The sequence below is a fragment of the Andrographis paniculata genome, unplaced genomic scaffold (genome assembly GCF_009805555.1).
Source record: "Andrographis paniculata isolate CXL003 unplaced genomic scaffold, ASM980555v1 Contig22END, whole genome shotgun sequence".
Classification (NCBI taxonomy): domain Eukaryota; kingdom Viridiplantae; phylum Streptophyta; class Magnoliopsida; order Lamiales; family Acanthaceae; genus Andrographis; species Andrographis paniculata.
In genome coordinates, this window is record NW_026137513.1 from 3095620 (window position 1) to 3109114 (window position 13495).

The following is a 13495-nucleotide window of genomic DNA, read 5'->3' on the forward strand; positions in this document are numbered from 1 at the left end:
CCAGAGACGCCCACGTGGCTCGCCGGAGGCCACGTGTCCACCAGGTGTCGGACACCTTGTGGACACGTGGATTTTTTTTTTCATTTTTTTAGTTTTTTTTTAAATTTTTTTTTTTATTTTATTTGTTTTTTTTAAATTTTTTTATTTGGTCCAATTGAAAAACAAAAATTAAAAAAAATTAAAAGAAAAAATCATGTGTCCGCCAAGTGTCGCTGACTTGGCGGGACACTTGACAGACACGTGGCTTTCGGCGAGCCACGCGGGCGTCTCCGGCGTCGGAGGACTAAAACAACGAAAATTTTCCACTTATGGGACTAGTTTGCGACAGACTTCACTTACATGACTAAAATGATAAGGGTTCAGTTACGGAACTAAAAAAACAACAGTTTACTCTGAATAGAATTATACAATAATGTTTTTCTTACCTTTGCTGCAATTAATGTGATGTTTTGTAAGAAAAAAAAATGTATATATATAATCTAAAGAGTGTTAATTTAAATTTAAAATCCAAACAAAACACCCCTAATATTTTCCTAATTGAACAAAAATCAGACTCGAGGAATATTTCCGAATTAAATATGATTCTAAGTATTCAATATCTGCAAAATAAGAAAAAAATTGTCATGATTTAATTCAAATATATTAATATAGTTTAGAGTATAAAATTACAGAATAAAATATCATTCGATCATACATATGCATAATATTTAATTTACAATGTTAATAAATTTTCATTTATTTCACCGTATCTGTAAATTTAAAATATTAAATATCTTACTTATAAATTGTTATAAATTTTTATTGGTAAATAATTTATAATATTGTCACACATAATAATGAAGGAGTGTTTAGTAAAAACAAATTTTAGGTATAAAATTCGATATTATAAAATTTTGATAAATACATTAATTAATTTCTTATTTAGGAAAAAAATCAGAATCAAATGTACTAATTACCATATATATATATAATTGTAATAATTAGTAAGTTCCTTGAAGGAAAGCTAAATTTATGACTAATTTTAAATACCTATAGTAGATTTCAAATTCAATTAATTTGAGATCTCCTAATTAATATTTCTAACACTATCTCCAACTCATTACTTCATTTCTGCAGTAATCGTTGATATACAGTAATTTTGCTCCATGTATAAATTTCAATTTTCACTCTAAAAAGTATATTCCCTGTATATTCTTCTTTTATATTATTTTATATAACTTTTTATATTTATAAATTACACCCCAATTTTAATTTATTTTTACAATATAACCCACATATATATATAATTACACATTATATATCACTTTTTGAAAGATAAAATTATTTATCACTTTTTAAAAACTAAAATTATATTACTTTCTAAAAAATAAAATTATACATTATTTTTTTAAAAAAATAAAATTACATCTCATATTTCTAAAAAATAAAATTATACAATATACCCAAAAAAATAACAAAAATACAGAAACACCACAAAAATATCACACAAACTCCACTGCAAAAATTGAATAACACTGTACAATGTTGCAAAAATTGGGGAATTTGAGGATGGATTGGAGCCCCTCCCCCAATTTTGGCGATGTGGGCTGGAATTACTCTAGCTACCTAACAATTAAAATAAATTGCAATTGCTATATAAAAATTGACGTGTATGTGTTAGATTTCAAATCAAATGCTTACTATTCAACCTAAATTGTTTTTATTAAAAATATATTATTATTTTTTTTATAAAATATTAAATTAAATTCCTATTTCAATTAAAGCTCAATTTCAAATAAAAATCAAACAAACTATTTTTTGAGAATTTTTCCATTTCCTCCTTCTCACTTTTCTTTTTGAATGGTTATATATAATAAAAGATTTTTGTTTTATTTTTTTTAGTAAACAATATGTATCACTTTTTTTGTATTTTTACTATAAAAAAACACAAATAACAATTATTATTTATTTTATTAAAATTGGTACCAAAATATTTGAATGTTGATTTGAATAACGAATGAAGTATTTTACTTATTTGTATAATAGAAAGCTTCCCCCAAAGTTAATAACCGTGTTTGTTCATTTTTTTTATATGTTCTTACCATATAATTTATATTAAAATACTTTTTACTTTAAAAATAATATAAAATATAAATATATATTTTATCAAAACACACTGTATTATAAAATTTAGTTTTCATCCAAAACATTAGGCAACTTCCAAAGCACAAACAAGTATTATTTGGTTCTTATATAATCCAAAATATAATGGATATGTTTGTCCTATAATTGAAAAATAAAATTAAACAAAGTGAATGTAAGAACCTCATAGTATTCGATAAAAGTGCTTAAATGGTCGTAATTGAAATAATTTATAAACAAGAAGCTAAAAAGAAAAAATCATATGTCTTTAGCCTGAAATATTTTGTATAGAACAAAATCCATGTATGTTTCTTGAAAATAAATATAAAAAATAATAAAGTTTAATTCAAAATGAGTTGGCGGACATACCATCCAATAAGAGTTGCATTTCAGAACGATAAAGAGTAAGCGAAAGCCCGGATATAGATCAGCAAAACCCATGTATAAATTTCTATCGTAAAGTAGTTTTAAAGAAAAAAAAAAATGAATTTGAGAAAGCAACGGTGTTTGATTATGTAACTTACCATCCGAAAATAATTGTACGCGCTTTATAAATTTTTACATTGACGACTTTACAAAATCGTGAGTAGATATTTTAATTCTACTAAAATTACATAAATACGTCATTTACAAACATGTTTTTTTCAAGTATTTAAACAACGTTCAAAACCGGTCATATGCACCGGATATTTGCGTACTTGCTCTAGGAACAAAAATATTTGTCACCTAGTTTAACCATTTACGAGACTACAACTAGAAATAACATCAACTCGAAGCATGATAAAATGCAAAATAATAATTTTATTACCAATGAAAGTGTTTTTGCATCGCAAGATACAAACACAAATCTACGACTTCTTGTTTTCAATTCTACATTGGAATTGTTATTGTCAAAACCTTCTCTAAATTCGCATTGTTACGTTATCTAAATTCGCTAACGACTAATAAAAAACAATGCAAAATATATCGAAAAAAAAAATCATTTATATCCTAATCTAAGGATTTTTTATTTTTTATTTTTTCACCTTTAAAATCTTAAAATTTTTCTCCTAAATAAATGGTGTATTCTCTCAAATCATGGGGAAATTTCCCACCCTATCTTGAGCTCCAAGCTCCTCACATTTTCAAGTTTAAATTGTATAAGAACATTGGTGTATTACATACACTATATGGAATATATAAAGGTCGAAAGACCGTCCTCAACCAACCACGGATCGAAAACACAAGTCCCATAGTTATTATGTGATATTTTTAATATAAAATTAATTTTTAGTATCTATAAAACACTACCAGAAAATTAGACAAAAGTTACGAAAAAAAAAAAAAATTACGATTTCAATATAAGTTGGTGATTTTTACTCAAAAGTTACAGAAAGATTTACAGAACCACCTCCATGAAAGTTCGTTGGTGGCTTTTTCTAAACTAGTGATATTTTCGTGACAATATGTAATAATATAATACCATAACAATAACACGAGATGACACCACATATTCAAACTCGTGACGTTATAGTAATTAATCATCTACCACGTCAAATTTAGTTATCTCCTTTAAAATATTTATTTTTGTTAGTTTTTAGATTTTAACTATATACATATTATAAATCATAAATTTATTTATTAACAATATATACATATTTATATTTAATATATATTACTCATGAATTTTTAACAAAAAATTATTGTCTATTTAATATACAAATTATTAAATTATTCACATACCTTTTTTAGTATTGGACAAAACTTTTTGAATTTTATCGATTATCCATCAATTATTTTAATTTTTGTTTTTTAAACGCAATTATTTTTTCTAAATATATTACATATAAAATCTTAAAATTAACAATACATTTAAATATATTATTTATATACTAACTATAAATAGTTAAATATTCAATTATATTAAAATATGCAATAAATTAGATTAGCTTATGTTAATTGAATAAAATAAGATCATTTTTAATGTAACTATAAATAGTTACATTTTTTATGGAAATATAGGTAAAAATAAGATATTTCGAATATTTCGGTACTTATATTATAATTTTAAATAGTCTTGAATAATTATAAATATTATTTAATTAAATAAATAATAAAGATACTACAATTTGACAAGAATAATTGTTTTCCAAAATGTGTCTCGTATCTTAGACATCGGCACATACATTTTTCAGAGTAATTACATTTTTCAAGCGTTGATGTTCTTTAAAAGGCCGTCTTTCTCACTATTTGCTTTGTAAGTAGCAATGGCAACACTAATTTCATTGAGTTCGCCCGCCCTCCATGCGTCACCATGCTAGTGTCGTTGCCTAGACAAGTGATGGATTTTTTCATCATACCCATGGCTTGCCCTGGATTAAAATTTTTTGAAACTTTGAACTACTAAAATGTAAGCTTTTAGACCTGAACTTGTCTCATTAGTAGCGGGTCCAGGACAAGTTTGGATCGCCTATCCCACTTGCCATTATAGGTTCAAATCTTGCTGACGTTTAAGTTGAATATGTCACTCGGGGCTTATTCAGTGTGACTTCTGTAGTTGGCGTGGTTTATATGGTAGGGTAGATGATTTATCCCGGGAGTAGATCTCTTGTTAATTTTATTTAGATTCCATGTTGAAAAATTTTTATATACAAAATAATGAGAAGTTCTTTTAGTTTTTAGGATTTTTTTTTTTTTTTTTGGAGTAATGTTGATAATTATTGGAACTGTAAAATTGTTAATAAAATATAATTGATTTTTATTATTTTAAAAATATTCTATAAAAAAAATAATGTATTTAGAAATGATAAAATTGAAAGCATCGACACATCATTGTATAAAAGGTTACTCAATATTCAAAATAGTCATTATTCGGCAACGGTTGTCAATAAAAATACACTATTTCTCTTTATACAATTTTACATGAAAATACTATTTAAACAAAAAAAATTAAATCGATACTCTATTTCAAATCAATTTCAAATCACAACCAAACTCTGCCTCGGAAGGGGCCAATCTTGTCGATTGCACCTTGAAAGAACTAGCAACAGCTATGGCTTGGTAGTCTTTACATCCGTTGCCAATTCCATGTGTTGCGCGCGCAAATGTGTGATAATTTGCACGCAATAAATTTAATGAGACATTGGAGTCGAAGAACAACCTCTTATGCTTTGTTGGCCAAAGTGAGTTTCTTGTCATCGGTCCCATAAGCTCGTCCTAAAGGACACCATCAGCTAGCTCTCTTCCTCATCTTCTTCCTCTTGTAATTTTTCATAGGCTTGTCTTTCTTTCTCCGATGCAAGTGTGAAGATCAGTTAGACAAGCTGTCGCTGCCTTGGTCGTCCTCACTTTCTTTCATAATATCAGGAGCTGAAATTTCTCAAAATATTTAAGTTTCCATCTAATATTCATTCATTGCCCTGTCTGCATTTTCTGCTCCGGCACTCATCCCATTCTCCGCTGCTTCAGCTTTTGATGATTCTTCGTTCACCTCATTCTGCAGCGACTCGATCATATCCTTCATTTCCCTGTTCACCTGCCGGCAAAATCACTGTCAGGATGTCGAAATACTACAGATTTATGACATGTGATGCTCTGTCAAAAATAGGCAAATAACATATGATTTCAATTAACATAGCATATGAACTGAACATATATTCTATGTTATATTAATAGTAGCATATGATGCGTGAATTATTGTCATATGTTCATATGCTCTACATTTCTATCATATTAATAGAAATTCTTTTTTTGATTTATATTTTATATACTGATCATTTATATTTACGGTAGTATGTAGATTCACCATACTCAAAACCACCTTTTGCAAACGACGTCTTGGAGTAATAATATTAGAAAAGATGAATGATGTGTGTACCTGGGGATTCTGGAGGAAGTCGGATATATCATTTTGGCATGAAGGACATTGCATAACAGTTTTCTGTGCTCGAAGCTTTCTTGTTCCACCGCATGTCCTCTCTTTCACAAAGGACTGGCCGGCGAAGGCCCCTTCCAAGCACGCCTTGCAGAAGTTGTGGGCGCAGGGCGTAGTGACCGGAAGTGCCATCACTTTTCGACAAATAAGGCAGCTGAATTCTGCATCAAATAAGCAACAAACTATATGTAATAAACCATAGCAGAAATATCCAATAAGTTCCAGGAAAGACAACATTCTTAGTATTCAAATGAGGAAAATTTAATTACCTTTCAAAAGCCTCTGTTTTGTGGATTTGTTGTGGTGCTGACGTTTTCTTTTCTTTGTTCCATTTCCATTGCCATCGCCATTCAGTTCGCCACGCACTTTTCGACTCTCAGGTGGAGGCTTTTTCCATAACCAGCGGCCCTCATGTTCCTGCATCAAACCTTAGTTAATCGATAAAGTTGTGTCTAAATCAAGAAATGCTTGTAGAGATTCTCACATTGTAATCCCAGGCAGGATTCCCTTGTCGTTCCGTGATATCAGTAGCTTCAGTTAACTCCTCAACAACAGGTACTGATGATCTCGGATGGTCGCCATGGATGTCACTGCAGGATAACAGTATCATGAAGTTCATCATATACAGCTATCACATGAACACATATATATAAATGTGTGAATTACTAAAGCTAACCACCTTGTCCATGGTGCAGGCACATTATCACAGCGGACAAATAGATATCGGCAGAGCTTGAATCTCTGTAATAATTCAGCATTTCGATATCAGAACATAGTAAACAAAGAATGAAGTAACATCGATTTTCTACCTCAGCCCCTGTCTTGCGCCAACACTTTTCGATCCTGTAGATTCCATCGTAGCGCACACCTTCTTCGGGTGCATACGAGGATCTTTTTTCCTTGTGAGATCTGCCAATGTATATAAAAATTAGTGTATGAGCAAATGCAGCCACCAAAATCCTACATCACCCTTACGACATTCTTAATGAATCTAAATCAAGAGGAACTAATACGATAATAGTATCATCGCCTGTCGACACAATTTTAGTTATCAACTACTGTTCCAAGCAGAGAAGCACCAGCTTACCTCACAACCCGGACAGGATAACCTTGTCGGCAGCTGATTCGCAATGCTTCATTGAAGCTTTCGAATTTCTGATCAAAGGACTGTTTGCTATTTGTCCTTTTGTTTCCACTAAGATCTCGACCGCCGCTGTGACATTTAATAAGGTTATACAACAAACAAGATGTCATCATTAAACAAACAGGAAGAACTACGAAGAAATTAAAGCAAAGTTGTCCTAATAAGGAATCGTTAAGAAGCAAAACAAGAAACATGAAAACCGAAGAAGTAAAAGTTTTGGCAAGATCTTAGTAATAAAACACACGATGTATATATTCACAGCACACATATAAAAAATATACTAAAAATCTATACATCATGTGATGTCCGAACTATTTTTATGTGCTGATTAACTCCAATAAGCATCGTAACTATTCCCTTGTCACCTGAATCAAAAATATCTTAGGAACTAAAAACTTAGTATATACCTTCCCGTGTAGAGGAACCAATCTCCATGATCCTCGTCATCTACATAGCCGCCAGACAGCGCGACCGATTGCGCTCCATGATCAGCCTGGCCACAAATCCCGGCAATATGAGGGAAGTGAGCTCCCCATTGCCTGCATTCCATCCGATCCTCCCATGAATCTCCAACCAAGACACCCCGGTTTCTCGTGGGATCATTCTCTGCCGTAATTGGACCAAAATGATCAAGAGGAACGGTCACGAAAATTTTCCCACTGCAAGCATTAGCCTTGCCGGCTTTTTTCGCCCGATTGGTGGTAAATGCTTTGTCGGGGCGATCATGGTTGTGAATAACGTGGTAGGCTCTTTGAGTGCCCCCTGTAGAACTAGGCTCGGCTAGCTTAGCCATTCTTATAGCCATTACCATGGCTGAGTTGATCCGAGGCTCCTTCGCCATCTTCGCCGGAATCGCCTTCCGGCAAATAGCACATGTGTTCGTGCGCTGCTGAGCAATCCATTTCTGGAAGCATTTTAAGCAGAAGTTGTGTCCACACGGCGTCTGCAACAATAGAGAATGCTTGAAAACACCATATACATATAATTCATATATAGAGATAGAGAGAGAGTTTGCAAAAGTTCTTTCCATTTTATCAAATCATAAAAGATCGAAAAAAAGGAAGGGAGATTGAAGATTTTGTTTTCACTGAAAAAGTCTATGAGAGAATCAAAAGCATCCAAAAATACAAAAACTGAAATTCTACCTTTGTCTTTAAAATCCTAAAAAAAGAAAAACAGAATCATTAAATTTACAACAATTACGACATCGTTTTGGTGAGTCCTCTGCAACACTAACAACTAACTTTCCGCCAAAGCATTCATTCTCAATTCAAGCACTCAAAATAAAATTCCTCAATAAAAAAATGGCGATTCAAGTTTCAGATCAAAATCGTATTTCTGCAAATTAATGGATGGAAACGAGCAATCCGTACCGTAACAGGCCTGTCCAGAATCTGCATGCAGATGGAGCAATTGAACTTATCCCCCAATATCTCCCAACTGCCGCCTTCCTCCGTCTTCTGGTCGGCGCCGCCTCCGCTAAGCAGCTCCTGCCGCCGCCTGGCTTTCTCCGCGTCTGTCAGCGACGCATCGGACTCGATTGCGCGGATTTTCTCAATCAGGCCACCGCTGGAAGCTATCGCCGACGGCCTCGCTCCGTCGACGGAGAGATCCGTGCAGTCCGGACAGCTCCAATCCGCCACGTTGTGTGGCGATTCCGGCGGCGAGGCAAGGCAGGCGACGTGCCAGGGGGCGGCGCAAGTCTGGCAGGTGAGGATTTCCCCCTCCGGCGGGAGTTGCTTGCAGACCATGCACAGTCCTTCGGCGTCGCAGGGGAGGTTGTTGCTAACGTGCGCCATGAGGTTATCTATCGCTGTTGAAACTTGAAGCAGAGAGAAAGAGAGAGAGGAGAAGATGAGTTAGTAGCAACGCCAAACGACAGTGAATGAATGACAGTACTGTACACAGACTCACTCTCTGCCTATATATATACATATACGTATTTTTGTGTACGTATATGCATACTCACTAGGGATTTGTTTGGTTGGTACTCTAAACCATTTTTTTTTTGTTCTCTTTTGTTTTCAAATTATTATTTTTAATAAAATTATATTTTTCTCTTATAAAATATTATATTAAAATACTATTTAAATTAAAATTTCGATAAATAAATATTTAAATACAAATCAAACAAATTCTACCATTTAGTGTGGATAAAACTTTTTTTTAATCATTTCCGAATTTTTTATTTGTCACTCAAATTTATTAAAATTTGTATGTTATTTAATATCGGTATTAATAGCAGCCCAAAATAATGGATTTTGGTTATTATTGATGTAATCTTTGATAGAAATTTATTATGATACTAAAATCGCCATTAAATAGAATATAATAATGCTCACCTTTGACGCAATTAATTAGATATTTTGTGAGAAAACATAATGTATTTTTATTTAAAATCCAAATCAAAGGCATCCAATATTTCCTCTTAATAAGAATCAAATGCAACGAACACTTCAGAATTACATCAGAATATTTAATATCTGCAAAATAAGAAAAAAATAAAATAAACTATCAATCTAATTCAAATATATTAAATATAATTTATAGTATAAAGTTATGGATTTTGAATATATAATATATAAAATATCAATATATTATGCATATTTTCACAATATCTGTCACTTTAAAATATTAAATATCTTAATTATAAATTGGTATAAAATTTTTTAATGCAAAAAGTTCAAACAGATATAAAATTACAATGAGGATAATAAAAAAAAAAACTGAACCAAACTCCTATTTTATCATGTATAAAATTTTTATTGATAAATAATTTATAATATATTTACACATAATTATAATTATGAGCTGTTTAATAAAAAATAATAAAGTTGATATTTTAAAATATTGACAATTACATAAATTAATTTCCTGTTCAGAATCAAAGGTACTAATTACCAGATATATAAGAAATTTGTAATTATTAGTAAGTTCTTTGAAGGAAACTTAAATTTATGACTAAATTTTTAAAACTAATTACGAGATTTCAAATTCGATTAATTTAAAATCTCGTAATTAATATTTCGAACCACCCAATTAAATATTTCATCCGTCATGCAAATGTGTGTTCATTTGATCGGGCGCCAATTTTAATAAAAGTGAGTAATAATTGTTACCTTTTCTTTTTACGGTAAAAAAAAGTACAAAAATGTAATAATTTTTTAGAATATTTTTTTATGGCAACTCTAAAAGTAAAGTGAGTATAAATTTGAATGATGAATGGAGTACTATATTGCAATTTCTATATAAAAGTAATTTTTGAGATTTTTCCTATTGTACTTACTACAACCTCCATCTAGCTACAAAGTATACATATTTTTATTTTGGGACGTCCAATTACAAAGTAACTATTTCATTAAATACCCTATTTTTTCCACAAATACCCTTATTTTACATCACATCATTACTTTTATATCAAAAAATAAGAACAAAAATGTCATTACACTACTTTTATTACCCATTATAATTAAAATATTATTATTTTTTAAACTCCGTACCAAAAGTAAATGTATACTTATTGTGTGGATGGAGGGAGTACATAATAAAAACCTTCCTCCAAAGTTAATGTCCTGTTTGTTTGTAATTTTATTTTTTATTTTTTATGTTCTTACCATACAATTTATATTAAATTAATCTTTTACTTAAATAAATACGAATATATTTTTTTTTATTCGGAACAGTGCATATTTATAAAAAATTTCTATTAAAAAAAAAAAATCTATACAAAACATTTGGCACCCTCCAAAGCTCAAACAAGCTATACATAATGGATATGTATGTCCAAAAATAATAAATAATAACAAAAAAAAAAAAAAATGAACCTAAAGTAAGAACCTTGTAGTATTCGATAAAAGTGCTTAAATGTTAGTAATTGAAATAATTTATAAACAAGAAGCTAAAAAAATATGTTTTTAGCCTGAAATAATTTGTATAGAACAAAATTAAATTGATGTATGTTGGGACTTACTAGTACATATTCCTGAAAATTAATAGAGTTTAATTTAAAATAAATTGGTAGACATACCATTAGAGAATAATCGTACGACGAGTTGCATTTCAAAACGATAAAGAACGAGCGAGAGCCATGGATATAGATCTACAAAACCCGTATAGAAATTTTTATTGTAAAAAAAATTTAAAGAAAAAAATGAATCTGAGAAAACAACTACGTTGGATCGTGAAACTTACCATCGGAGAATAATTGTATGACGAATTGTGTTTCAGAGCGATGTTGAATAAGCGAAAGCCTCGGACATAGATCTACAAAACCCATTAGAAAATTTTAAAGAAAAAAAATGAATCTGAAGAAGCAACGGCGCCGCGGGATTGTAAAGCTTACCGATGCTTATATAGGAGTGAATTAGGGTTTTCCTACGTGCTTTAAAATTTTTACATTGACGACTTTACAAAATCGTGTGTAGATATTTTTATTTTACTAAAATTACATAAATATATCATTTATACGAACACGCTTTTAAGTATATTTAAAAACTACGTCCAATCTTTATTTTCAAAACGTTCTCCAAATCCATGTTCGCAATTCTAGAATACAAGAATATCGAATGAGTTTCTACCTAAATTTGCCAACCACTACTAATAAAAATGCAAATTTGTCCATATTTGTTCTCTAAAACCTCCCTCGAGTTAGGTTTAAAAACTCACAAAATATATCCAAAAAAATAGAAAAAATCATTCATATCCGAATCCAAGGATTTTTTTGTTTCCCAAAATCTTAAAAAATTTCTCCCAAATTATGAGAAGAAAATTTCCGAACCGATCTTGAGCTCCAAGCTCCTCACATTTTTGAGTGTAAATTGTATAAAAGTATTGATGTATTTCATACACTATGGAATATATTAAGGTCCAAAAACCATCTCTCGACCAATTAATTAAGAATCGAAAACATAAGCACCGTAAGGAGTGACTAAATTGGTGTGGTGAATGAACTTAAAACTATAAGATCATGGGTTCAAACATTGCTACCGTCTGAGTTTGTTTGTTTGGGGTTTGAGTTTTAGATAGGAATAAATTTGGATTAAAATAATTGTATAATGTGGTATAAATAAGTCTTATTGTGATATTTTAAATATAAAATTAATGTATTTAAAAATAGATGTTTAATTTGAATATTTTTAAGAGAAAAATTTCGATGAAACCCAAAGATTCTATCGTATGAATATATAAAACACAGGATTCCAGTCCTAGCAGGAATTGGCGTGGGAAACGGATTTCAATTTAAACTGAGTAAACATAATTTCATACTCGATCTCATAGATAAGATACATATAGAATTTTTTGGAAAGTCACATTCGAGTAAAGTCATATTTACGGCTAAGAGGGGGATTTTTCATATCTTTCGAACACTCCTTTGTATATGTTATGAGTCCATTGATGAGAAGGGGTTGGGCAAGCTTGAACCCAATTCCTACGATAATGAATATGAATACAATTAAAGAATTTTACATTTGTGTATTGATAATATAATAATAATTCTAAAAATAAATAACAGCTAGCAATTCTTAAAATAAAATACAAAATATTGATAAAATGTATTAGTCTCGAACGAATAAAGTTGGTTTAAGGCAAAAAAAATAAAAAAAAATCAATACTTTAAATATCTTATAAAAATATTGATTGCTCTTAAAAAAATATAAAAATTAAATTGAAAAGGTACAAATATTTCTCAAAAACGTATATTTTTTCTCTTTTACAAAGTACAAATGATACCAAAACCCTTTTCGACGCGATTTCATTGATGCATAGTTACAAAAAAAAAAAAAAGTATCTTACCTTTTTTTTTTGAATAAATCTATTTAAGATATTTTATTTTTTATTTGAATAAAAATCGCATAATTAGATGCATATTTACAATGAAAGTTTTGGACGAAAAAGTATTTTGTACATAGTTTTAACATAAAGAATTTTACACAATAAATAAAATATAGGGTATTTTACACAATTTTTTACTAAAATATAAAAAAGTATTATGATTGAATATTAATAACTCGCGTATAGCACGATTTATATGCTACTTTCATACTAATATATATGTATATATAAAGGATATATAGCTCATCCTGCATAATACTAATTTTTATGTAATTTTGAATCTTTTTTATATTGGATTATTTTTAAAATTTTTGATTGATTAGAATGTTGCATGGGTCTTATATTAGAAGGTTGTATGCCCAATCTAGGCAATACTAATTTTTCTAAAATTTGGAATTTTATATTTTTTTGATTGATTCTATCCTCACTCACGCACGGGAGATTTCCCAGGTCATCTATCCTCATACTTAGGGTAAGCACACTTA

At 30.2% G+C, this 13495-nt stretch overlaps 1 protein-coding gene across 1 annotated transcript; it reads right to left on the minus strand.

Moving 5' to 3' along the window:
* Positions 1-4965: 4965 nt before the first annotated feature.
* LOC127245573 (E3 ubiquitin-protein ligase ORTHRUS 2-like) lies at positions 4966-11446 on the minus strand. Its single transcript, XM_051266553.1, has 11 exons — positions 11370-11446; positions 11206-11277; positions 8552-9000; positions 7586-8121; positions 7122-7247; positions 6844-6943; positions 6714-6775; positions 6519-6624; positions 6304-6451; positions 5978-6195; positions 4966-5635 (listed from the first exon to the last, which is right to left on the minus strand). Exons 2-11 carry the CDS (start codon positions 11234-11236, stop codon positions 5501-5503), a joined length of 1911 nt encoding a protein of 636 aa, XP_051122510.1. The 5' UTR covers positions 11237-11277; positions 11370-11446; the 3' UTR covers positions 4966-5500.
* Between the last annotated feature and the right edge of the window lie 2049 nt (positions 11447-13495).

Bases quoted from the DNA above. Each gene is read 5' to 3' on its own strand.
- LOC127245573 (XM_051266553.1), bottom strand. From the start codon at position 11,236: ATGCAACTCGTCGTACGATTATTCTCTAATG. The intron at 6,452-6,518 runs GTGAGAATCTCT...GGTTTGATGCAG, and splicing joins ATCCTGCCTGGGATTACAAT to GAACATGAGGGCCGCTGGTT. The intron at 5,636-5,977 runs GTACACACATCA...TTTTGCCGGCAG, and splicing joins ACTTCCTCCAGAATCCCCAG to GTGAACAGGGAAATGAAGGA.